This window comes from Ceratotherium simum, chromosome 4, assembly GCF_057802395.1.
Source record: "Ceratotherium simum simum isolate JZ-2026a chromosome 4, ASM5780239v1, whole genome shotgun sequence".
NCBI classification, from domain to species: domain Eukaryota; kingdom Metazoa; phylum Chordata; class Mammalia; order Perissodactyla; family Rhinocerotidae; genus Ceratotherium; species Ceratotherium simum.
The window spans coordinates 3161357-3188076 of NC_141903.1; the positions used below are offsets into that span (position 1 = coordinate 3161357).

At 45.8% G+C, this 26720-nt stretch overlaps 1 protein-coding gene across 1 annotated transcript in view; it reads left to right on the plus strand.

Annotated features, from left to right (window-relative positions):
• Window positions 1–26720, plus strand: part of COL23A1 (collagen type XXIII alpha 1 chain) — a 324150-nt gene that overhangs the window by 252391 nt on the left and 45039 nt on the right. Inside the window, exons 4-5 of the mRNA XM_087429264.1 lie at window positions 22807–22814; window positions 24353–24379. Of these exons, the coding sequence (XP_087285390.1) occupies window positions 22807–22814; window positions 24353–24379 (35 nt within the window). The remainder of the gene's footprint in view (window positions 1–22806; window positions 22815–24352; window positions 24380–26720) is intronic.

Below are 26720 nucleotides of genomic sequence, written 5' to 3' on the forward strand. Positions count from 1 at the left end.
TCTGTCAGAGAACTGTGAGCGGCACAGAGCAGATGTCCCTTTCTGCTTAGCTTTGGCTGGGCCTCGTGTTTATTTTGAGATAGTTTCACTCACATGGACATCCTGGCTCTGGCGCCTTCCCTTGTACAAACAAGAGCTTCTCCTGTGCCCCAGGGAGAAAGGCTCTTTTGGCCCTGTGGGCCAGTAATCTGGCTGAGATACATTCCTGCGGCTACTGCAGACCTGCAGACAGAGCTGACCCTGCCTACCTTGGGGAGGAGTCCTCTCTAGCTCCTAGTGGGAGCCTTTGTCTGGAAGATGCCTCCATGGCCCTGCAGTGTTTATGCATCTCCATCGTAATGGAATGGATTTCTCACTTCCCCACTGGCCCATCTCTCAGCTGGGGAAGCCTAGCACTGCCCTTGCACTCTGGGGTCTTCTTGCTAGGGACCTTGGAAAGGATCCTTTCTCCTTCTAGACACCTCTTTCCCCAAGAGTGTTCATCACTCTCCTCACCTCCCTCAGCCCCAGATACCTCCCTCTCTCCCAGCATTTCCTGCACTTGGTTGTGGTGGCTTGCTCTACAAACTTGTCCTTCTCCTCCACCAGAGCATGGGCTTCTCAGGGTGGGGGCTGGGCCCCCAGGCCATCAGGAGATGGTCAATAAATGCTTGCTGATGGGAAGAGGGGAGCAAAGGGAGGAGGGAGGGAGAGAGAGACTGGTGGGCAAATGCAGGATGAAGCGTTAGGAGGTGGGAAGAGACGAGGATGAAGCGTTTGCATGCTGCTTGGCTGTGCCTGTGCCAAACCTGCAGAGACAAGCGGAGGCGCCCACCGGGTCTCCACAACTGTAGCCTTAGACTAGCAGTCTCAGTGCTAAGTGTTTCTATCCTCTCTGGCCCCAAGACACCCTTTCTAAAAGTCCAGTGGAAGAAACACTTCTTGAATAATTTATGAAAGACTTGCAACAACCCAAGAAACGTTTATTCAAGAAAAACTTATGAATCTTGCTAAAAACAGTGAGGTTTGAAGCATTTTAGCTTGCCCATCTCCCCAGCCCCATGGTACCCTTAAAAAACCATCAGCCTTGCTACCACAGTACCTGTGAAAAGTAGCAGCCGCTAGAGGAGGCAAAACAGGCTTGAAGCTCCCGAACGTTCCTTCCCAGAGCGTTGGCACTGTTTGACCTGTCTGCCAGCTCCCTAGAAAAGCGTGCACACAGGACTTGTCTTTGTTTGACTGGATGCAGGCTCGCTCACTGGGAAAAGCCCCATCTCCAGAGAGCTTGCTGAAAACACGCGGCAGCGATAATTTAACATCACAACTGCCTGTGGTGGTGATACCAGCTGGAGCAAACAAGAAGCTGACTCAAAAACTTAAATGAAAATCTAGGGGATGAGCTGTCCAAAGGGGCTTTGAAAAGCTCCAGCACATCCTGGGAATCTAGAAGGCACATGCATGTGCAGGGCTCCGTGCATGTCCGCGGAGTACCTCGGTCCCTCACCTCTAGCTGACCTGCTCTGCTCCAGCAGGCAGTGAAGGTGACAGCAGAGTTGTAACCTGGCAGAACACTGAAGTTGTGCTCCAACATACACAAAGAGCCCCTCGGCACAGAGTGGGAGACTTATTGGATCAGAGCATTAAAGGAAACCTCTGTCTAGGCTCACCATTAAGCTAACCAAGCAGAGAATTCAATAGCTGCACATGACAAAGGATACACACTTTAGAGAGTTAGTCCAGGAAAGCCACTAAACAAACAAAGAGTAACAATAACAAATCCTGAAAAGGAGGAGCAGGATCTAATTTCCATGGTAGCCACTTTAAATTATTTTAAATGGCCAATTTTTAAGAGAAAATTGTGAGACACACAAAGATACAAGAAAGTATGGCAATAAAAAAGGGAAAAAAGCAGTCAATAGTAACTACCTGTGAGGAAGCCCAGACGGACTTGCTAGACAAAGATTTTATATTAGCTATTTTAAATATGTTCAAAGAACTAAAGGAAGCCACATCTAAAGAATTAAAGGAAGGCACAACAATTATATGTCACCAAATGGAGAATATCAATAAAAACATAGAATGTATAAAAAAAAAACCGAACAGAAATTCTGGAGCTATAAAGTACAATAACTCAAATGAAAAATTCACTAGAGGGTCTCAGCAGTCGATTTGAACTGGCAGAAGAAAAAATCAGCAAACTTGAGAATAGGTCAGTTGCAATTATTCAGTCTAAGGAAGAAAGAAAAGAGCATGAAGATAAATGAACAGAGTCTCAGAGACCTTTGGAACATGATCAAGTGTTCCAACATACACATAATGTGGGCCCCAGGAGGGGAGAAGAGAGAGAAAAAAGCGGAAGAAATATATGAAGAGATAATGGCCAAAACCTTCCCAAATTTAAAGAAAAACTTTAATCCACACATCCAAGAAGCTCAACAATCTCCAAAAAAGATAAAGTCAAAGAGATCCACACCTAAGCATATCATAGCCACATTGCCAAACAGAAAATGAAAAGAGAATCTTGAAAGCAGCAAGAGAACAATGATCATCATAGAAAAGGGATCCTCAGTAAGATTGACAGCTTATTTCTCATCAGAAACCATGAAAGCCAAAAGGCAGTGGGTTGATATATTCAAAGTGATGAAAGAAAAAAATCCTGTCAACAAAGAAATCTATAACCAGCAAAACTGTCCTTGAAAAATGAAGGGAAAATTAAGACATGTCCAGATAAACAAAAATGGAGAGAATTCATCACTGTCAGACCTGACCCACAAGAAACACTAAAGAGATTCCTTCAGTCTAAAATGAAAGGACATTAGACAGTAATTTAAGTCCATACAGAAATAAAGAGCTTCAATGAAGGTAACTACATAGGTAAATATGAAAGACAGTATAAATATATTTTTATTTGTAGCTCTTTATTCTGATTTAAAAGACAGTTGCATAAAACAATAATGATAAAACTGTGTTGATGAGCTTATAATGTGTAAAGTAGTAATTTTATGACAATAAATAGTACAAAGAAGGGGATAACAAACAGAGCTATATTGGAGCAAAGTATTTGTATACAATTGAAAGTAAATTGTTTTTTGGGGGCGGCCCCGTGGCTTAGCGGTTAAGTGCGTGATTTCCACTGCTGGTGGCCCGGGTTCAGATCCCAGGCATGCACCGACACACTGCTTCTCCGGCCATGCTGAGGCCACGTCCCACATACAGCAACTAGAAGGATGTGCAGCTATGACATACAACTATCCACTGGGGCTTTGGGGGGAAAATATAAATAAATAAAATTAAAAAGTGTGGATTTATAAAAAAAAAGTAAATTGTTTTTAATCCAAACGAGATTATTTTAAATTAAGATGTTAATTATAATCCCCAGGGGAACCACTAAGAAAATTACTCCAAAAAAATAGAGTAAAAGAAACAAAGGAATTAAAATGATACATTAGAAAATATCTATTTAATGGAAAAGAAGCAGTAGTGGAGTAACAGAGGAACAAAAGAAGCACAAGCCATCTAGAAATTAAATAGCAAATTGACGCACATAAATCTTACCTATAAGCAATTACATTAAATATAAATGGATTAAACACCCCAATCAAAGATAGAGATTGACAGAATTGATATAAATAAATAAGTAACATGATCCAACAGACACTCAACATTATTAATCATTAGGAAAATGAGAATCAAAAACACAGTGAGATATCACCTCACATCAATTAGGATGGCTACTATTAAAAAAAATCAGAAAGGTGTTGGCAAGGGTGTGCAGAAATTGGAACCCTTGTAAACTTAATGGAAATGTAAAATTATGCAGCCAGTCTGGAAAATAGTGTGGGGGTTTCTCAAAAAATTAAAAATAGAATTACCATATCAAGCAGCAATACCACTTCTGGGTATATATCCAAAAGAATTGAAAGCAGGGTCTCAAACAAAAATTTTATACCAGCATTATTCACAATAGCCAAAAGGTGGAAGCAACCCAAATGTCTATCAATTGGCGAATGAAAAAACAAAATGTGGTATTCACCTGCAATGAAATATTATTCAGCCTTGTAAAGGAAGGATATTCTGACACATGCCACAACCAGGGTGAACCTTGAGGTCATTAGGCTAAGTAAAATAAGCCAGTCACAAAAAGACAAATATCGTATGATTTCACTTATTGAGGTAACTAGAATACTCAAACTCATAGAAACAGAAAGTAGAATGGTGGTTGCTAGGGGCTGAGGGAGGGGGAATGAGGAGTTATTGTTTAATGGGTACAGAGTTTCATTTTTTCAAAATGGACAAGTTCTGGAGATTGAATGCATAACAATGTGAATATACTTAACACTAACTAAATTGTACACTTAAATATTTTTAAGTTCATAAATTTCATGTTATGTGTGTATTGATACAATTTTAAATTTTTTAACTATTTTTTTAAAAAGCATGATCCAACTATATGCTATCTATAAGAGACAAACTTTAGACTTGAAAATACAATGGGTTGAAAATAAATTGCTGGGAAAAGATATCATGCAAGCAATAACTGAAAGAGAGCTAAAATGACTATGCTAATATCAGATGAAATAGACTTTAAGACAAAAATTATTACTAGAGACAAAGAAGGACACTTTATAATGATAAAAGAACATGTAACAATTATAAACTTATGTGCACCTAACAACAGAGCCCCAAAATACATGAAGCAAAAACTGACAGTTAAAGGGAGAAATAGACAGCTCAACAATAATAATTGGAGACCTCAATACCCCACTTTTAATAATGGATAGAACAAATAGACAAAAAACAACAACAAAGAAATAGGAGAAACAACAAAAGAAGACCTGAACAAGACTATAAATCAACTAGACTTAACAGACATCTATAGAATATTCCAATGAACAACAGCAGGATACACATTCTTTTCAAGTGAATATGGGACATTCTTCAGTATAGATGATGTTTTAACTGTAAAACAAGCCTCCATAAATTTAAAAGGATTGAAATCATATAAAATATGTCCTTTGACCACAAGGGAATTAAATTAGAAATCAATAACAGAAGGAAATTTGAGAAATTTACAAATACAGAGAAATTAAACATTACACTTCTAAATAACCAGTGATGCAAAGAATAAATCATAAGGGAAAACAAAAAATACTTTGATATGAATGAAAATGAAAACACAACATACCAAAATTCATGGAATATAGCTAAAGTAGGGCCTAGAGGGAAATTTATAGCTGTAAATACTTATATTAAAAAAGAATTAAGATGTCAAATCAGTGACCTAGCCTACCACCTTAAGAAACTAGAAAAAGAAGAACAAACTTACACCAAAGCAAGCAGAAGGAAGAAAATCATAAAATTAGAATGGAAAGAAATGAAATGGAAAATAGAAAACAACAGGAAAATCAACAAGTCCAAAAGTTGAGTCTTTGAAAAGATCAACAAAACTGACAAACCTTTACCTAGACTGACCAAGAAGGAAGAGTGGGCACTCAAATTACTAAAATCAGAAATGAAATAAGGGATATCACTAACAACCTTACAAAATGGAAGAGGATTAAAAAAGAATACTATGAACAACTGTATGCCAGCAAATTACATTACCTAGATGAAATGCACAAATTCCCAGAAAGACACAAACAAAACTGACTCAAGAAGAAATAGAAAATCTGAATAGACCTATAACAAGTAGAGATAAAATCAGTAATCAAAAAACTTCCTACAAAGAAAAGTCCTGAATCAAATGGCTTCACTGATAATTCTAACAAACTTTTAAAGAAAAATTAATTCCAATCCTTCACAAACTCTTCCGAAAAATAGAAGAGAAGGCAACATGTTCCAACTTATTCTATAAGGCCAAATTACCAGACAAAGACATCACAAGAAAAGAAAACTACAGACAGATATCTCTTATGAATATAGACACAAAAATCCTCAACAAAATACTAGCAAATGAATCCAGCAATGTATCCAAAGGATTATACATCATGACCAAGTGGGATTTATCCCAGGAATATAAGGCTGGTTTAACATCCAAAATCAATCAAGGTAACACACCATATTATCAAATAAAGGGCAAAACCACATGATCATCTCAATAAATGCAGGAAAAAGCACTTGACAAAATCTATAGCCTTTCCTGGTTAAAAGACACAGCAAATTAAGAATAAAAGGACACTTCCACAACTTAGTAAACACCATTTATGAAAAACCCACAGCTAACATCATACTTAATGGGGAAGTATTGAATGCTTTCCCCTTAAGATCAAGAACAAGACAAGGATTCCACTCTTGCTACTTCTTATTCAATATTGTATTGAAGATTCAATCCAGGGCAAGTAGGTAAGAAAAAGAAATAAAATGCATTCAGATTGGAAAATAAGAAGTAAAACTATCTCTATTTACAGATGACATGATCTTGTATATAGACAATTCTAAAGACTCCACAAAAAAATTTTTAGAGCTAATAAGCATGTTCAGCAAGGTTGTGTGACGCAAGATCATTTTACAAAAGTCAGTATTTCTATACACTAGCAATGAAGAATTTTAAAATGAAATTAAGAAAACAAACCATTTACAAAATTATGAAAAAGAATAAAATACTTGGGAATAAATTTAACAAAAGAAGTACAATACTTATACACTGAACACTAAAAATATTGTTAAAAGAAATTAAAGAAGACTTAAATAAATGGAAAAACATCCCATATCCATAGATTGGAAGATAATACAATGCTAACATGGCAATACTCCACAAATTGATCTACAGATTCAATGCAATCCTTATCACAATCCCAGCTGGATTTTTTTTTTTTTTTTTTAGAAATTGACAAACTAATCCTAAAATTCATATGTAAATGCAAAGAATTTTGAATAGCCAAAGGCTCCTTGCAAAAGTAGAACAAAGGTAAAGACCTCACACTTCCCAATTTTAAAACTTAATACAAAGCTTCAGTAATCAAGATAATGTGGTACTAGCATAAGGATAGACATATAGATCAACAGAATAGAATTGAGATTCCAGAAATAAATCCCTACATTTACTGTCAATTTATTTTTGAGAAGAATATGAATACCATTCAATGGTGCTAGGACTACTAAATGTAAAAGAATGAAGTTGACCATACACAAAATTGAACTCAAAACATATCATAGACCTAAATGTAAGGATTAAAATTATAAAATATTTGTAAGCAAACATAGGAGTAAATCTTCATGACCTTGGGTTAGTCAAAGGTTTCTTAGATATGACACCAAAAGCACAAATGACAAAAGAAAAATTGACAAATTGGAATTTACCAAAAATAAAAATTCCTTAGAGGGGTTCAATAGTAGATTTGAACTGGCAGAAGAAAGAATCAGTGAACTTGAAGATATATGGATAGAGATTATGCAATCTGAAGATTGGAGAGAAAACGGAATGAAGAAAAATAGGCTCAAAGAAATGCATGACAACTTCAAGCATACCAACATACATACAATGGGGGTGCCAGAAGGACAGAAAAAGAGAAAGGAGCAGAAAAAATTTTTGAAGAAATAATGGACAAAAGCTTCCCAAATTTGCTGAAAACATATCAAAGAAACTCAATGAACTCTAAATAAGACAAATGCAGAGATACAGATCCAGATACATCACAGTAAATATACTGAAAGTCAGAGACAAAGAGGAAATCTTAAAGCAGCAGGAGAAAAATGACTTATCCATACAAGGGAACTCCCTCAAAATTAACAGCTGCCTTCCCATCAGAAACAGTGGAGGCCAGAAGGCAGAGGGATGACATGACCTATTCAAAGGGTTAAAAGAAAAGAACCATCAACCAAGAATCTTTTTTTTTAAGTTTTTTTTATTGTGAAATTTTTGTTGTACATTTTTGTTTGTCAGTCACCATGTAAGTGCATCCCTCCACCCCTTATGCCCACCCACCACCCCGCTAGCCCCTGGTAACCACCAAACAGTTCTCTCTATCCGTGTGTTGGTTTATCTTGCACATATGAGTGAAATCATGCACTGTTTGTCTTTCTCTTTCTGGCTTATTTCACTTAACATAATACCCTCCAGGTCCATCCATGTTGTTGCAAATGGGACGATTTTATCTTTTTTTATGGCTGATTAGTATTCCATGGTATATATAGACCACATCTTCTTTATCCAATCATCAGTCAAGGGACACTTGGGTTGCTTCCATATCTTGGCTATAGTGAATAATGCTGCAATGAACATAGGGGTGCATAAGCCTCTTTGGATGGTTGATTTCAGGTTCATTGGGTAGATACCCAGTAGTGGGATAGCTGGATCATAAGGTATTTCTATTTTTAATTTTTTTTTTTGTCAAGTCACATATTGCTTTTTGTGTGTGTGTGTGTGTGTGAGGAAGATCAGCCCTGAGCTAACATCTGCCAATCCTCCTCTTTTTGCTGAGGAAGACTGGCCCTGGGCTAACATCCATGCCCATCTTCCTCCACTTTATATGGGACGCCGCCACAGCATGGCTTGCCAAGCGGTGCATTGGTGCGCGCCCAGGATCCAAACCGGCAAACCCCGGGCCGCCGCAGCGGAGCGCGCATACTTAACCGCTTGTGCCACCAGGCCGGCCCCTCTGTTTTTAATTTTTTGAGGAATCTCCATACTGTTTCCATAGAGGCTGCACCAGTTTGCATTCCCACCAGCGGTGGGTTAGGATTCCCATTTCTCCACAGCCTCTCCAGCATTTGTTGCTTTTTGTCTGGGTGATTATAGCCATTCTAACGGGTGTAAGGTGATATCTTAGTGTGGTTTTGATTTGCATTTCCCTGATGATTAGTGATCTTGAACATCTTTTCATGTGCCTATTGGCCATCTGTATATCTTCTTTGGAGAGGTGTCTGTTCATTTCCTCTGCCCATTCTTTGATTGGGTTGTTTGTTTTTTTGTTATTCCGTTGTGTGAGTTCTTTATATATTATGGAGATTAATCTGTTGTCAGATATATGGTTTCCAAATATTTTTTCCCAGCTGGTGGGTTCCCTATTCATTTTGATCCTGGTTTCATTTGCCTTGTAGAAGCTCTTTAATCTGATGAAGTCCCACTTGTTTATTTTTTCTTTTGTTTTGCTTGTCTGAGTAGACATGGAATTGAAAAAAATCCCTTTATGGCTGATGACGAGTAGTGTACTACCTATGTTTTCCTCCAGGAGTTTTATAGTTTCAGGTCTCACTTTCAGGTCTTTGATCCATTTTGAGTTAATTTTTGTGTGTGGCGAAAGAAGATGGTCTACTTTCATTCTTTTGCAAGTGGCTGTCCAGTTTTCCCAGCACCATTTATTGAAGAGACTTTCCTTTCTCCACTGTATGTCCTTAGCTCCTTTGTCAAAGATTAGCTGCCTGTAGATATGAGGCTTTATTTCTGGACTTTCAATTCTGTTCCATTGATCTGTGTGTCTGTTTTTGTGCCAGTACCATGCTGTTTTAATTACTATCGCTTTGTAGTATGTTTTGAAGTCAGGGATTGTGATGCCTCCAGCCTTGTTCTTCTTTTTCAAGATTGCTTTAGCTATACGGTGTCTTTTGTTGCCCCATATGAATGTTAGTATTCTTTGTTCTATTTCTGTGAAGAATGTCCTTGGGATTCTGATTGGGATTGCATTGAATCTGTAGATTGCTTTAGGTAGTATGGACATTTTAACTGTGTTTATTCTTCCAATCCCAGTGCATGGAATATTTTTCCATTTCTTTATGTCATCTTTGATTTCACTCAATAAAGTCTTATAGTTTTCATTGTATAGGTCTTTCACTTCCTTAGTTACATTTACTCCTGGATATTTTATTCTTTTTGTTGCAATTGTAAATGGGATTGTCTTCTTGAGTTCTCTTTCTGTTAGTTCGTTGTTGGTATATAGAAATGCCACTGATTTCTGTAAGTTGATTTTGTACCCTGCCACTTGGCTGTAGTTGTTGATTATTTCTAATAGTTTTCCAATGGATTCTTTAGAGTTTTCTATATATAAGATCACATCATCCACAAACAGCAAGAGTTTCGCTTTGTTGCCTGTTTGGATTCCTTTTATTCCTTTTTCTTGCCTAATTGCTCTGGCCAGAACCTCCAGTACCGTGTTGAATAAGAGTGGCAAGAGTGGGCATCCTTGTTCCTGTTTTCATGGGGATGGCTTTCAGTTTCTCCCCATTGAGTATGATGTTGGCTGTGGGTTTGTCATATATGGCCTTTATTATATTAACGTACTTTCCTTCTATACCCATTTTGTTGAGAGTTTTTATCATAAATGGATATTGGATCTTGTCATGCCTTCTCTGCATCTATTGAGATGATCATATGGTTTTTATTCCTCGTTTTGTTAATGTGGTGTATCACACTGATTGATTTGCAGATGTTGAACCATCCCTGTGTCCCTGGTATAAATCCCACTTGATGATGGTGTATGATCTTTTTAGTGTATTGCTGTATTTGGTTTGCCAATATTTTGTTGAGGATTTTTGCATCTATGTTCATCAGGGATATTGGTCTGTAGTTTTCCTTCTTAGTGTTGTCTTTGCCTAGCTTTGGTATCAGGGTGATGTTGGCCTCATAGAATGTGTTGGGAAGTGTTCCATCTTCCTCTATTTTTTGGAATAGTTTGAGAAGGATAGGTATTAAGTCTTCTTCGAATGTTTGGTAAAATTGTCCAGAGAAGCTATCTGGTCCTGGACTTTTATTTTTGGGGAGGTTTTTGATTACTGTTTCAATCTCTTTACTTGTGATTGGTCTATTCAGGTTCTCTATTTCTCCTTGATTCAGTTTTAGGAGGTTGTATGAGTCTAAGAATTTATCAATTTCTTCTAGATTGTCCAATTTGTTGGCATATAGTTTTTCATAGTATTCTTTTATAATCTTTTGTATTTCTGTGGTTGTCTGTTGTAATTTCTCCTTTTTTTGTTTTTAATTTTATTTATTTGAGCCTTCTCTCTTTTTTCTTGGTGAGTCTGGCTAAGGGTTTGTCAATTTTGTTGATCTTATCAAAGAACCAGCTCTTTGTTTTATTGATCCTTTCTACTGTGTTTTTAATTTCAATTTCATTTATTTCTGCTCTGATTTTTATTATTTCCCTCCTTCTGCTGACTTTAGGCTTTGTTTGTTCTTCTTTTTCTAATTCTGTGAGGTGTAGTTTGAGGTTGCTTGTTTGGGTTTTTTCTTGTTTGTTAAAGTGGGCCTGTATTGCTATGAGTTTCCCTCTCAGGACCGCTTTTGCTGCATCCCATATGAGTTGGTACAGAGTATTTTCATTTTCATTTGTCTCCAGATATTATTTGATTCCTCCCTTAATTTCATCAGTGATCCATTGGTTGTTTAGTAGCACGTTGTTGAGTCTCCACAGTTTTGTCACTTTCCTGGTTTTTTCCTTGTAGTTGGTTTCTAGCTTCTTGGCTTTATGGTCAGAAAAGATGCTTGTTATGATTTCAATCTTCTTAAATTTATATAAGCATGCCTTATTTCCCAACATATGATCTATTCTTGAGAATGTTCCATGTGTACTTGAGAAGAATGTGTAATCTGCTGTGTTTGGATGGAGTGCTCTATATATATCTGTTAAGCCCATCTCATCAAGTTTTTTCGTTTAAGTTCATTATTTCCTTATTGATTTTCTATCTGGGTGATCTGTCCATTGATGAGAGTGGGGTGTTAATATCCCCTACTATTATTGTGTTGTTGTTAATATCTCCTTTTAGGTTTGTTAATAGTTGCTTTATGTACCTTGGTGCTCCTGTATTGGGTGCATATATATTTAAAAGTGATATATCTTCTTGGTGGAGTGTCCCTTTTATCATTATATATTGCCCCTCTTTGTCTCTCATTACCTGTTTGATCTTGAAGTCAACTTTGTCTGATATAAGTATGGCAACACCTGCTTTCTTTTGTTTGCCATTAGCTTGGAGTATTGTCTTCCATCCTTTCACTCTGAGCCCTGTTTGTCTTTAGAGCTGAGATGTGTTTCCTGGAGGCAGCATATTGTTGGGTCTTGTTTTTTAATCCATCCCACCACTCTGTGTCTTTTGATTGGAGAGTTCAGTCCATTTACATTTAGGGTAATTATTGATATATGGAGGCTTGTTATTGTTATTTTATTGCTCTTTTTCCAGTTCTTTTGCATTTTTTTTGTTTCTCATCCCATGTGTTTTGGACTACAAATTCAGTTTGGTAGTTCTGTATGGGGGTTCTCTTAGTTTTCTCTTTCTTTATCATGTGTGATTCTGTTCTGATTGTTTGGTTAGTGGTTACCATGAGGTTTATATAAAAAATCTCGTGGATGTGATAGTCCATTTTTTGTTGGCCTCTTATTCCCTTAGACTAAGTTGATTCGATCCCTTTCCTCTTCCCCTTCTAAGTTATTGTTGTCATATCTTATTCCTTCTTGTGTTGTGAGTTCATGTTTAACATGATGAGCTGATATTTATGCTTGGTGCTTACCTTCCCTTTATCTTTGGTTTTATAATTAAGTGTTTGCTAATCTATATTGATAGAGGACTGCAATTTTTTCTTGTTTTGTTGACCTATTTTCCTCCTTGTTCAAAACTTTGAATCCCCTTTCTCTTTTTTTTCTCAGGGATGAGGGTCTTCTGGAGCACTTCTTGTAGTGGGGGTCTTGTGGCAATGAACTCCCTTAGCTTTTGTTTATCTGGGATAGTTATTATTTCTCCATCATATCTGAAGGATGTTTTTGCTGGATAGAGTATTCTTGGCTGAAAGTTTTTTGTCCTTCAGAATTTTGAATATATCGTTCCACTCTCTCCTAGCCTGTAAAGCTTCTGTCAAGAAATTGGCTGAGAACCTGATAGGAAATCCTTTGTGTGTTTTGTTTTGTTTTGGTTTTTTGTCTAGCTGCCCTTAATATTTTTTCTTAGTCATTGACTTTTGCCAGCTTTACTACTATATGCCTTGGAGAGGGTCTTTTCATGTTGATATATTTAGGAGATCTATTGATTTCATTCACTGGTATTTCCAGCTACTTCCCCAGGTTTGGGAAGTTCTCAGCTATTATTTCTTTGAACAAGTTCTCTGCTCCTTTTTCCCTTTCTTCTCCCTCTGGAATACCTGTAATCCTTTAGTTGGATTTCCTAATTGAGTCGGATATTTCTCAGAGAGTTTCTTCATTTCTTTTTAGTCTTAGTTCTCTTTCCTCCTCCATCTGGAGCATTTCTGCATTGCTGTCCTCAATATTGCTAATTCTTTCCTCCATATTATGAGCTCTGATGCTTAAGGCTTCCAGATTTGTCTTTATCTCCTCTATTGTGTTTTTCATCTCTAGGATTTCTGATTGGGTTTTTTTTTTATAGTTTCAATCTCTTTTGTAAAGAAACTCCTGATTTCACTGAATTGTCTGTCTGTGTTTTCTTGTGTTTCATTAAGCTTTTTTATGATGGCTATTTTGAATTCTCTGTCATTAAGGTTATACATTTCTGTGCTTTCCGGGTTGACTTCTGGGTGTTTGTCATTTTCCTTTAGGTCTGGAGATGTAATATATTTTTGCATAGTGCCTGTCGGTGTTGGCTTACTTTTCCTCATAGTGAAAATATATGGTCGCAGTTTCCACTTGCTGCGGCTGGGTGGGGGTCAAGGGCTGTGTATTCTGGCCTGCCTCAATCCCCAGGCACTCTCATCAGCCCCTGGCTGATCTGAGGCGTGGCTGAGTGGAGGCTGCTGGTGGGGGAAGCATGGTAACAGCTAGATCTGGAGCATGGGAACAGCTGGGAGTGAAGCGCAGCTAGGCCAAAGCAGCTGCAGCTGGGAGTGAAGCGCAGCTAGGCCGAAGCAGCTGCAGCTCAGATGCAGCTGCAGCTGAAGTGCCGCTAGGCCAAAGAAGCAGGAGCTGGAGCACCATTGGGCCGAAGAAGCTGGAACTGGAGCTCACTGGGCTGAAGAAGGAAGAGCTGGAGTGCCGCTGGGCCAAAGAAGCTGGAGCTGGAGCACCGCTGGGCCAAAGAAGCTGGAACTGGAGTGCAGTGGGCCGAAGTTGCTGGCACCAGGTCAGCTGGAGCCTGAGCACAGGCCAAGCTGAAGCAGCTGGAGCCAGGGTGGAGGGGGTGGTTAAGCCGAAGGAGCTGGGGATGGGGCACAGTCCAGCCAAAGGAGCTGGGGCTGTGGCACAGTGGAGCCGGGGAAGCTAGGGCCATGGCTTGGTCCAGCCGGAGCAGCTGGGGCTGTGGCATGGTGGGGCCTGAGCTGCTGCTGCCTCTGGTGCGGGACGCAGGCTCGCCTCGCTGCTGGTCGGGCCTGGGCACCTGGGGGCCCCTGCCTGTGGGAGTGGGGTGTGGTCATGCTGCCCCTGCTGGTCAGGCCTGGGCACCTGGGGGCTGCTGCCTCTGGGGACAGGGCTGAGCTGAAGCGCTGCTGTGCTGAAGCACCAGTTGGGTGGGCCAGGTGGGGGAGGGGCGCTTACTTTCCCCTCCTGGATCTCAGAGGTTTCTCGCCTCACTGTTGCTCTCTGCTCTCCTGAGGGGCTAGCTTGTTGAAACTACCCTCGCAACAGTTCCACTTCCTCCATAGGGGGATCCCCACGGGCTGTGAGGGGTCGTGGAGAGCACCAGTTTTCACGCAGTGAGCCACCTCTCCCCACCCCTGAGAGCCCCGTGGTCTCAGTCTCTGGGTCACAGTCCTTGGGGAAGGAAGGGAGCTCCTCTTACCTCCTTCCTCTTACTCTGGGGATTCCAGCACCTCAGTCCTCATGTGTATGGCTGCCTGGGTGCCTCAGACGTCCCCTGTGTTGTGTGAATAGCATCGGTTGGAATATGAATGTCCTTTTTGTTCTGTCTTGTGGGGGAGAGTTCAATGGGGGAAGCTCACTCCGCCATGACAACCAAGAATCTTATGTCCAACAAAACTGTCTTACGAAAATGAAAGTTAAATAAAATTACATTATGGTGATGATTGCACAATTTTGTGAATATGCCAAAAATCACTGAAGTGTATACAGTCATGCTCCACATAAGGACATTGCAGTCAATGATGGACCGCATGTACAACAGTGGTCCCAGAAGATCAGTACCATAGAGCCTAGGTGTGTGGTAGACTGTACCAGCTAGGTTTGTCTAAGTGCACTCTGTGATGTTCACAAGGATGAAATCGTCCAATGGCAGGTCTCTGAACATATCCCCATCATTAAGCAATGCATGACTGTACTTTTAAAAGAGTGAATTTCATGGTATGTAAATCATATCTCCATAGAGTTGTTATTTTTTTAAAAAATCCAATGTGTTTACTTTCCACTAAGGCTTCTAATCAGCACCACTGCCAGCCCTGCACAGTGTCTGAGCAGGGTAACTGCTAGAGCTGACCTCCACGCCCAGGCTGGCCTGCTTGACCCTGAGTTCTGGGGATGCAGCCTCGTACTTGACAGGGCCACCACAGCCAAAGTGCTGGAGGCCCACTGAGGTGCCATTTCCCTAGGAGGCTCTCTAAACCTGTGTGCAACATAAAACCAAACAAGGGAAAACTACCATCTGTGTTTCTCTTCTCCCTACCATCTAAGGGGGGGGGGTGTGCACGTGAGTGTGTCTGTGTGTGTGTCTGCACATGTGTGTGCATGGGAGAGAGAGAGAGAATGCTCTACTTCCAGCCAGCACTAGTCTCGGTGCCTCTCCCATGCCACTGCTGTCCTGAGCACCCAGGACTCCATCCTTGTGGCAGTCCAGAGGAGCAGGGATGGTTACTCCCCACGTGCCACAAGGGCAGATTTTGCCTCAGAAGGGACAGGCACTTGCTCAAGATCTAGAGCTCATCAGCTGGAGAGCCAAGATTCAGAGGTCTGAACACTCCCGGACAGTATTGGCCTAATTAAATCCAGGGCCTGAGGCCTGGGTTAAGTGCCCAGTGCACTAACTCATTAATGGCCCTCGATTTGCCACCCTCCAAGCCTCATTTCCTCTACCTGCATACTCAGTTTAAAAGCCCATGGCCCACTCTGCTCCTTTGGGGAAAGCCCCAGAGAAGCATGGCTGAAGGTCGTTGTCCTCGTGGTAGGATGGGTTTCCAAGGGTCAGGAGCCAGGGCCTCTTCACCTGAGCTGGCTGAGTGGAGAGAGGCAGAGGGCTGGGTCAGGAGGGCTGGGGCAGAGCAGGGGGTGTTGGGAAGAGCAGGGAGCAGGCAAAGCTGGAGTCCAGAGTCTAGGCACAACACAGAGGAGCAGGTGTGGGTTGTGAGCGGGGACAATGACCCCAGCAGCCTCAGGCACCAAGGCCAGCCCTCACCTCCTGGTGTGCGGGCCGGGCACCTGCCAGGCTGTGGGAAATATCCTTGCCTGTTTGCTTTTCCAGAAATACACCCTTGGGGAAACACTCAGGAAATGATCTCAAGGCAGGCGTTGTGGGCCCCCAGACCCTCCACCCTCTGCAGCTTCCCTGTCAACAGCAGCTCATATACCCTCCTAACCTTGAGGTGTGAAGGGCGCGGCTCCCAGGTTGGGAAACCCTGTTGGGCCACATCAGTTCAGTTAAAGAGGCCACAGAATCAATGACCCTCTCTGCCCATTTTATTTATTTCCCAAGTCATCTGTCTCTTATCTAATTGCTCCCACATTCCTGACAGCTAGTCAACAGATCCAGCCAATGCCTGGAACATATGTCTGAAATCTGTGCAGAGTGGGGCCGGGCCGTGGGGGGGCCACCGCGTGGCGGGCTGGGGGCACTGCAGCCCACCTCACTTTCTGAGCGGGGCCGCGGACAGCCTGAGCCAGGCCCTCCACCCCACCCATCTACTCCTGGCTGCCCAGCTCGCTGCAGGCCTCAGATTCCATCTCTAGAGGCTGCAGCAGCCACAGCACAAACCCCGCACAACGAAATTGGGTGCTGAGGGCTTCAAAGAGGTGACGGCCTGCCAGGTGGCTCGGCACTGCTGCCCTTCCTGCCCCTCAGCCATTCAGCACATGTTTACTAAGTGCCTGGGCCTGCAGGCCCTGTGGGATAGGCAGCAGCGGACGGTGGGCAGCCGGGCAAACAGGGTCCCAGCTCTCAGGGAGCTGCCTTGCTGGTGGGGCTGACAATGAACAACACACAAACAAATGGATTTAATAATTAGACTGTGGAGGGAGATAACGAGGGAGCTCTGACAGAAACCAGTGGGGGCTGAGAGGGAGGAGACGTCTTCAGATTTCACGGTTATGGAAGGCTTTTCCAAGGTGATGGCAATGGAGCCACGGCCTGGCAACCGTGGTAATGAACACAGCAGATGTGAACGTCCTCAGGCCGAAGAGAGCTGGCCCCTTGGGGAATGGAGAGAGACTAGTGGAGCAGCGTGGTGGCTGAGGGTGACGGATCGGCGAGCGGGACGGTGCGGGAGAGCTGTGCAGGGAGTTTCCACGTGATTCCACGTGTAACGGGAAGCCCTGGGGAGGGGTGTGCATTTTAAAAGCCTCTCCAGCTGGTGGGGTTGGGGTGCCCAGAAGGAGTTGGGTTTGGAGGCTGAGATGTAGTGCCAGTGTGAAGTGATGGTGGCCTGGTGAGATGGTGCCAGCAGGGCCCGAGAGAGGTGGTGGCTGTGGGGTCTCTCGGATGGGCTAGATGTGGCCTGTCCCGCCAGCCACAGGATCAGTCTCTGGAATGCTGCCATTCCCACTCTGGCCACCCCTCTGCAGATGGGGGTGGTCCTGGGGGGCTGGGATCTCATGCCTCTGCTCCAGCCTGGACTGCCCCTCACTAGCTGGGTGATCTCAGACACGCCATGCCCCACCCCCGGGACTTTGGAGGAAGCTCAGGAAATGTCAGAGCTCTTTCTGCCAAAACAGTTTTTCTCCGCCCCTTCATTAGGCTCGAAGTCAGACTGCCTGGATTCTGCCCAGATCAGTAGGGGACATGCTCCTGGGCATGTAACCTTCCTGAGCCTGTTTCCTTGTCTGTAAAATGTGCCTGGTGAGGTTGCAGCAGGGGTTACGTGAGATGGTTGGGGAAAGCAGACAGCAGCATTCCCAGTGCGAGGGAGTGATGGTTACTCTGGCAGCTCCTCCCTCGTCTCCTCTGGGCTGCACCTCACGTCAGGCCCCCAGCCTCTCGGAATGATAATCCCAGGCTGCGCTTTCTTGGAGGGAGCTTGGAGGTGAGTGTGAGGAAAGGCAGAAAAAGCTGGAGGACCAGACAAAACACAGAGCTTACTGCAGCCATTTTTAAGTTCAAGTTTATTGCCTTTTCTGAGTTGGACAGCTACACATGTGTATCCAAGGACATCAAAGAGTGGGTGGGGAAAAGTCAGTTTCTCCCTGCTATTCCTGTCCTCCTGCCACCTGTTCTCCTACTAGGAAGCAGCCCTGATGAGCACCTTCTTGTGTCCACACCCAGAGATCTTCCATGTTTACACAAAGTAAAGTCTACAGATTTTTTTAGCACAAATGGCTGCATATTAGCGTACTATTCCACACCTTTTTTTTTTAAGTGTAACAATATGCCTTGGTGATTGTTCCATGTCAGAACATAAAGATCTGCTTCAGTCTTTTTCACACTCGCATAGTATTCCATTTAGATAAGTATCCCATCCTTTCTTTAAGCAGCTCCATTTGTGCTGTTCTTAATGTTTTTGCTATCTCAACCAGTTCTGCAATGAGTCATCTTATACACTGGCACATATATGTAAACACACCTACAGAATAAATTTCTAGGAGGATCACTGTTAAGGCAGTTGGCATATACATTTTAAGTCTTAATCAGTATTGCCAGATCACTCTCTAGAGAGTACCAGTTTATCCTCTCTTGGCCGGTGGGTGAGGTGCCCGTCCTCATTTCCCTAAGGATGACAATAGGTCATCAGATGTTTTTCCTTTTTTTCTAATCTGACATGATTATAGTTTTAACCTTCATTTTTTTTATCATGAATGAGGATTTGCCTTTCTTTCTACACTTAAGGTCTATTTGTATTTTCTTTTCTGTGAACTCTCTCTTCATATCTTGTGAGCACTTTTCTATTAGGTTGTCAATGTTTTTGAGTTGATCTGTGTTTTTATGTCCAGGTATCTAACCTTTGTGACCTGAGTTAGAAATATTCTTCCCACTCTGGCTCTTGGCTTCACTTACAGTGCTTTCTGCCTCTCAGTCTTTTTGTTTTTATATGGTTGGGTCAGACTTTTATTTTACAGCTTCTGGATTATGAACTGTAGTTGGAAAAGCCTGCCCTTCTCCATGGTTGGAAAGGAATTTTCCTCTAGGATTTTTATGACTTTTTTTAACATGTAAATCTTTGATCCTTTTGGAATTTATCCTGGTTCACACAGGGGCATGGATCCAACTTGACTTTGTCCCAATAACCACAAGTCTGCCTGCCGCCCTCTGTTAATAGCAGCTCTCTTCGCACCAGTTTGAGGGGCTCACGTGGCAGGCGGGTGGGCAGATCACAGCCCAGAAGGGGCTTTGGATCCGGGGCTTTGTCCTAAGAACAATGGGAAAATGAGGAGTGGGGGCAGGAGTGCCTTGATCAGATTTGCATCTTGAAAACGCCACTCTGGTCCCAGAGTGGAAACTAGAGTGGCGATGAGTCAGCATATTTGAAGCCATCTCTCATCCCAGGTGTGTCCCCCTCATTGCTAGTGGGTTCCAGCTCCTGGGTCTCCAGCCCAGGACATCTTTGCACTGAGTGTCCCCCTGCCTGGTGCACATTTTCCCGGGAATCTGCACAGCCAAGTCCTACACTTCCTTCAAGCCTTTGCTCAAATGTCACCTCAGGATGACGTCTACCCTGACCACCCCATTGAATACTCCAATCTGCCCCCCTTGGCACTAACAGCTCCCCCTTACCCTGCCCTGCTGCCTGTCTCTTTCCACGACACTTACTGCCTTCTAGGCGATGTACACGTTTATTATGCTTACTGTGTCTCAGCGCTCTCCCTCACCAGAAGGTAAGCTCCTTAGGACAGGGATCTTTGTCACGGTCATTGATGTATCCCCTGTGCCCAGAATGGCATCTGGCAGAGGGTGGGTGCTCAGTGAATGTCTGAGTAAAGAGTGACAAGGGAGATCCACTAGGAAGCTGTAGCAATAGTCACGAGGTGGTGGTAACATGGATTAGGGTGTGGTATTGGAGAGAGACCTAAGTGGACGGATTCCAGAGGGACAAACAATGGCTGTGCTGATAGATTGGGGTGGGCGTGGGGGGAGCGTGTGTGGAGGTGGAGAGGACTCATCATTTTCCAGTGCACCAACCGGGTGCAAAGGGATGTCATCCACAGAGACCAGGAACTGGAGAGGAGCATGTGTGTGGGCAGAAGATCGTGAGCGTGACTGTGCATGTCTGCTTGAGGAATCTTGGGATTATTCAAGGGTAAAGGGCAAGTAGGCAGCTCAAAAAGGGAGCCTGGGCTTCCAAGGCACCGTCGGGGCTGGAGATACACATTTGGAGCACTTCTGCCTCGTGTTGTCATGAGCATGATGAGATCCTCGGAGAAGATGGAGGGAGGAGACCGGTGAGCAGAGACCTGAAGAGAGGAAAGCCTAGACATGCACCCTGAGGAGCCTCAGCCTGTGAGGCTGGGAGAGGAGCCTGAGTCAGCTGAACAGCCAGGGAGTGGGAGGAACCAAAGGAAGGGAGTGCTCAGGGGAGGGCGCAGTCCACAGTGTGGAGGGTGAGTCAGGGGAGGAGGAGTACTTGCCGGGCTTCCTGAGGTGGAGGCAGGTCCCTGGGGACAGTGAGAGCCATTGTGGTGGAGTGATAGGAATGGAATCCAATCTGGGGTCGCGAGGTGAGTGGAAGATGAGGACTGAGAGGCAGTGAGGGTGGCGCACCTCCAGCAGGGGGGCTGTGAGGGAGAGAGGATGGCTAAGGCAAGAATAGACGGGGTGTGGGGCCAAGGACAGGCTTTTAGTCGGAGGCATTGGAGCCCATTTCAGAGTTGTTGGGAAGGGTCTGCTTGAGAGGATGGGCTTGACTGCCCAGCAGAGAGGGAGCGGCGGGTGCAAGCAGGTCCAGGGAAGGTGGAGGCCACTCAGCCCCTCTGAATTCACCTGAGAGGCATGGAGAGGAGGCCGGGCACAGGTGCACGCACGTGTGTGCGTGTGGCATCAGAAAGGTGGTGGCGAGTCCATCCAGTGGCTTTTCTTTTCTTTGTAAAACAGGGAGCGAGGTCGTTGGCGGAAAGTGCAAAGCAAGCTGTATGGATGTCCGAGTGGCCAAGGCCCTGCCCCTCCCCTAGTGTAGTCCTAGGAGACACACAGCCCCCCATGTTACCATTCTTGGGTATTAGTACCATCATACACCAGTTTTTCAAGCCTAAAATCTTTGTCTCCTCTCTCTCCTTCCTCTAAGCCCCATGCACCCCCCACGTCCACCGCCTGCCATTAAATCAATGAGCAAGTCCTGTCTGTCCTCACCAATGAGGTTTCCTGACCCTCACCTCTCTCCATCTCCACTGCCGGCACCTGAGTCCGGGCCACCATCACCTGCATCCACTCTTGCTCCTTCGCATCACTCCTCCATGCAGAACCCTTCCGTGCCCCCCCATGCTCCCCTTTGAATCAAGCCCCCTGGGCCAGGACATGGAAACAGGCCCTGTGCTCTGGCTGGCCCTGCCTTCTCCCCAGGCCCTCCCCTACTGCAGCCCACTAGGCTTCCCACAGCCCCTCAAAAGCCCAGTGGTCTTGGCGTGTTCTGAGCTTTCCCATCTCTGCCATGCTCCTCCGCCCCCCCCACCCCCCACCCCCAACAGATCATCATCCCTCACCCTCTGGACTCAGCCTGCCCTCCCGTCCTGAGTTGGCCCAGCCTGGCTCGGGTCCCTCGTTACGTGCTGGGAGCTTCCTGGGCTTCTCCCTGTGTAATTGTTTTTTCAGTATCTATCCATCCAAGGAAAATTCTGAGTCAGAAATCTTGCCTCTTGCATTCACCACTGGGTCCCATTACTTGCCCCCAGAGGCACCTGGCTCATGGGTGGCAAGCCACAGATATGTGTTGGCTGACTGACTGCTGAGTGCCACCTCCCTGTGCCAGCCTTGCTCTCCAGACTGAGGTCCAGTGTCTGCCGGGAGCGGAGGAGTTACTGGTTTGGCAACAGCATGGAAAGTGTATAGAGTTTGAGAGTTGGGAGACCTCCTTCCAGGATGAGCCCCACCCCTAACCAACTATGTGGCCTTGGACTGGTCACTTCTTTCTCTCTGAGCCTCTGTGCTGTCATCTGTCAATGAGTATGTTCATCATACCTCTCACAAAGATTGTTGAGAAGGTCAAACGCAGTCATGGATATGCACTGTGTTTTGCAAACCATAAGGTGCAGACACCAGTGGGTTTCATAAGCGTTCTCTGTGAGTCCTCATCTGCCGTGGGATGAGTCTCAGCATTCTGCACCAGCCTTTCCTGCAGCTGCCACCTGTGCTTCCAGACTCATCCCCTTCGACTTCCCCATGCACACCCAGGCTCGGTGCCCCTAACCCCGGGGCTGGGCCACAGGCACTCCCGCACATCTGCTCAGCCACACACATCCAAGTGCCCTCAGGAGTGTCCTTCCCTCTGCCCCAAATGTTTTTTCCCCTGAGTCTCTCCCCTTCAGTAGAAATGAACTGACCCCCAGTGGGCACTTAAATTTGATCTTCAAGCAGGAACAAGTGGATTCCTACCCAGGCTGTCAAAACCCAACACAGGGAGCCCCAAGCAGGGATCAGCAGCATCCTCGTGAAATTAATGCATGAACTGATACAAGCAGGATGATCACTTCCATCCACACGCCCACCCCAGCCCCTCCAAGGACAAAGCCCTCCCTCTGCCCTGCTGCTTGGCTCTGGGGCATCAAAGTCTTACGAGGAAGGGTGGCCAGTAGCTGTTCGAGGTGGGGGCCGGCCTGGGCAAGGGGCCCCCTCTTCCTTTGATGCTGACATGGCTTCTCTGTTTGTGTTTTGCAGGTCCTCCCGTAAGTGTCCTGGATTATGCTCTCTGCTCCTGAAAGATAAGACATTTTGTTCTCTCTGTTGCACTTCCATGAAAATAATATTTGGTTAGAGAGGTGTGTCCTATTAAAAAAAAATCAGTCCTGGACAGAGGCCATATTTTTTTAAATTTGTAGATGAATGCCAGCACAGCATTCCATGGCTTGACTTGCCCCGGGAAGCGTTCTATGACCGCTTTCCTTCAAAGAGAGCTGCCAAGAGCCTGGCTGCTCCTCACCAAATCTCTGGCTCAACTTGGGGCACAGAACTGAGCACCATGCCCATATTTTCTAAGTGCCCTGCAGCAGGTGATCTGTTTAAATGCTTTTGTCTCATGTGCTTTGGCAGAAAGGGCTCTGGAGTCAGGCACTTATGCCGGGAATAAGTTGGGCTTGATCACTAGATCCTGGGGTCCATTTTCCTTCTTTGCCAAAATATGTGTGACTCTCTGAGTTGGGCAGCTGAGACCTCACGAGCCCAGCTGGCCAGTGAGGGCGGTGAGTTGAGAAAGGGGTGAGGGAGGGCTGGCTGCCCGAGACAGCATTGAACGCAGGGGATCATCAGTGGCCCCGGAGATCCCGTTCCTTCTCCAAGACATGTGACAAGTCTGCCTTTGATTCTTTGATTCGTCTTGGCAGTTTTTCAGAGCCTGATGAATCCAGACGAATCAATTCAAGAAGCACATTGACAGTCTGCTTGAGCCAAAATTAACCTTCTAAAGGAATTCCTTTCAATGAGCAGTTTTATTTTTGACTTCCATTTACCATGATTCATTTCCCGAACGGCACCCTTTGGAATCCGGGCTTCTCAATACTTGTAGCACTGCATTGAGCCAAAAAGCCAGCCAGCAAGAATGTGTAGATCTATTGGCCACAAGCAGTTTTTCGCTGTTGAGTCATTCCTGGCTGTCACATGGAGGCTAGCCTGTGTGAACTCGCTGAAGTGCGTAATACAGAGGGCTATGGAGTGGGTTTTTTTTTTTTTTTTTTGAACTTGGCTGTTGAACTATTAAGTGTATTAAACAAATGCAGAACGCCAAACCTGCAGCCTGAGGTGGATGCCAATGTGTGGGGCACTGGCCAGGCAGTCACTGCTCAGAGCACATGGGGCCAGAGAAACATCCAGTAGCGATAAATGCCCACCCCCTCATATCTCTGGCTTCCAGGGCTATCTTTCTCAGTTCACCCATCCCAGTGGCAACAGGCAGGAAACCCGTATCTGCTCTCCAGGCCCCTCAGCAGGTCCCCTGTAAGGAGCATGGCCCCATGTGTCCCGGCTGACACGGGGAGGACACGTTTAGGGGCATGCCCTGATGGCCCCTCCAGCCTGGCCCTATGAAGCGGGAAATGGGTGCTCTGTCCCCCAGACCGGACAGAGCCCTGGTGTGCCCCCTGAAGAAGTCAGTTACCAACTGCAAACCCCACAGAATGTGGGGGGATCTGGGGCCCTGATTCAGTGCTAAGTGTTGCCATATGGTTTTCTGCCGAAAGTCTGATTATTAATAACATATTAATTACCACAGGGGCAATCAGGACGAGATGGCTACCCGGTAATTTGCCATTTATTTTTTGCTCTCTTTGCCCTTTCTCTCAAGCCAGTGTTCTTCCTCTGAGCCCTTATTTAACTGTCTGCACTCCTCTCTGCTCTGCTCCTCGGGCCGCGGTCTTTCTGTGCAGGGACTAGCACTAGCGCTGTGAAGAGACAGGATGTGCAGAGCTGCAGGGCCGGCCTGGCAGGAGCCGTCCGCACAACAGCTGCCCTGCAGGCAAAGCAAAGAGGCTTCGAGAGGGTCTCACTGGCCTTCTGAATCCACCCACACTGCTCTCCTGCCCAGTGCATCCCTCGGGCCCAGGGTCCAGCCCTTGACTGTGGAGTGCCCTCCAGGCTGGCTTGGCTGCTGACCTCTTCCCAATGGACAGGGGACTCCTGTCCCAGCCCACCGTGTCCTGTCACCTCTCAGGAACAGGAGTCTGCTTGGTTCCAATTTGGCCTTTTTGGTGTCATCACTTCTCAGATCTTTTATAGTTAAACCTAAAAATTAGCTTATACTTGGAACCAACGTCCCCAGCGCGGGCTGGGTGAGCACCACATAGAAGCGGGATGAAGGCGGCTGTGCAGTATCGAGTCCTGCACAGAAGTTAGGACCATGACACGGCATCCAGAAGTCCCGATGCGTCAGAGCAGGGGTGAGCCCAGGGGAAGTAGAGTGTGGCAGCACCATCCTGTTGGGGACAGATTTGTTCTGTGCCTTCAGGCCAGGGAGATGCAGGCAGGGAGGAAAACGTTGATTGACTCAGAGGCCTGTCTAAGGGCCAAATGTGTCCCAGTCAGAGACATGGCGATGCAGGGGAGAGTCCTGCAGGAGCCACCTTCCCAGAGGCTGTGGAGGGCAGTCCAGCCCCAAGCAAGCGTCAGGGACCTGCGTGAACTCCAGCGCTGTGCCTCCTAGCTGGGTGTCCAAAGGGGAAGGGGAGTGGCAGAGTGAGTAGGTTTCTTCCCCCATTGTTGTCTCCTCTGAGCGCACGGTGACCCCAGAGTCCCTTCTCCCTGGCTGTGAGCATCAGAGAGGATGGTGGCTGATGGTAGGAATCATTTCTCCCATGTGAGGGGCAGGGGGCTCCAGACCAGCTGCAGGGGGTCCACCTCCCCCAGAGGCCTCTTCTCCCTCAGCCACCATTCCTGCCTTTCCTCCCAGGTCGGGGCAGGGTCGGGGTGCTTGTGGGCTCTGTGGGCGATGGTCAGGAGTCTGGGTGCACAGTTAGGCGGCCGGGGGGTGACCCACATCTTTACCACTCACTGGCTGTGAAGCCGTGGGCAAGCTCCTTGGCTGCCCTAAGTCTGTTTCCTTGCCTGTGAAGAGGAGAACGGGGGTTCAGGTGAAGTAAGGTCACACCTGCAGCACCCAGACACCATGAGTCACAGCAAATGGTGGTCAGGTTACTGGAGCCGTTATGGGGCTGTCAGGGAATTAAGCCTGAGGGCTAGTGTGTGTGAGATGCTTGTTGCCAAGCCTGGGCCAGAGATGGGGCTCGTGAATGTTAGGGTGGGGAGGCCACTGGATGTGCACACAGTGTGTCCACCTGGTGTGAAGTTGGAAGCTTCCTGGGAAGGAGGCAGGTTAGGCCCTGTTTGCAGGCAGCTCCGGCGGCCAGCACCCTTGGCCCTCCAGCTCCTCATCACTGGGGAGCGCTGAGCAGGCTGGGCCAGGGGATAGGGGAGGGAAGCTGGCATCACACCCACAGTTGCCCCAGGGCCGGTCACCCCTTTTCCTGAAGTCGCCCCGCCCCAGTTTGCACACACACCTCCGTCTCCATGCGGATCTGGCCATCTTCCCTTGCTGGGCTCTGCCCGCTGCTGGGTTCACGGCGTTCATGCCTCCAGTGCCAGGAGCCAGCCGGCTAGCCCAGCTGTGTGCCTCCAAGCACCCTCATCCCAGCATTGCTGCACGGGCCCTCCGTCTGTGAGGCCCACAGGGTGAGGGCGACACCCCACCTGGCGTTGGCTGCAGGAGGGAAAGCAGGCCCATGCCGGCAGGGGGAGGGTGGAGGGACTTGCGCAGGCTCTCGGGGCCCATGTATTTTGAGCTGAAATCCAGATCTCTTGGCCTGTGGAGGGCCTGGCTCCCAGCCTGGAGTCTGTTTACAGACAGCTCCATGTGGTCACCCCAGAGGTTAGGGCGACTGCCGCAACGCGAGGAGCCTGGGCCACCTAAGAGGCATCTTGTGTACAGAGAATCACGCGACCTTCCAGTCAGTCCGACCCAAGTCCAGATCTGGCTCAGCTGTGCGGGCTTGGGCAGGTACTCGACCTCATGGAACGTGGCGAGGTCACGCCCACAGAGCTGCAGAGCCCAGGTGCAGCGCGGTGTGCGGCAGCCCCTCCATGCTGTC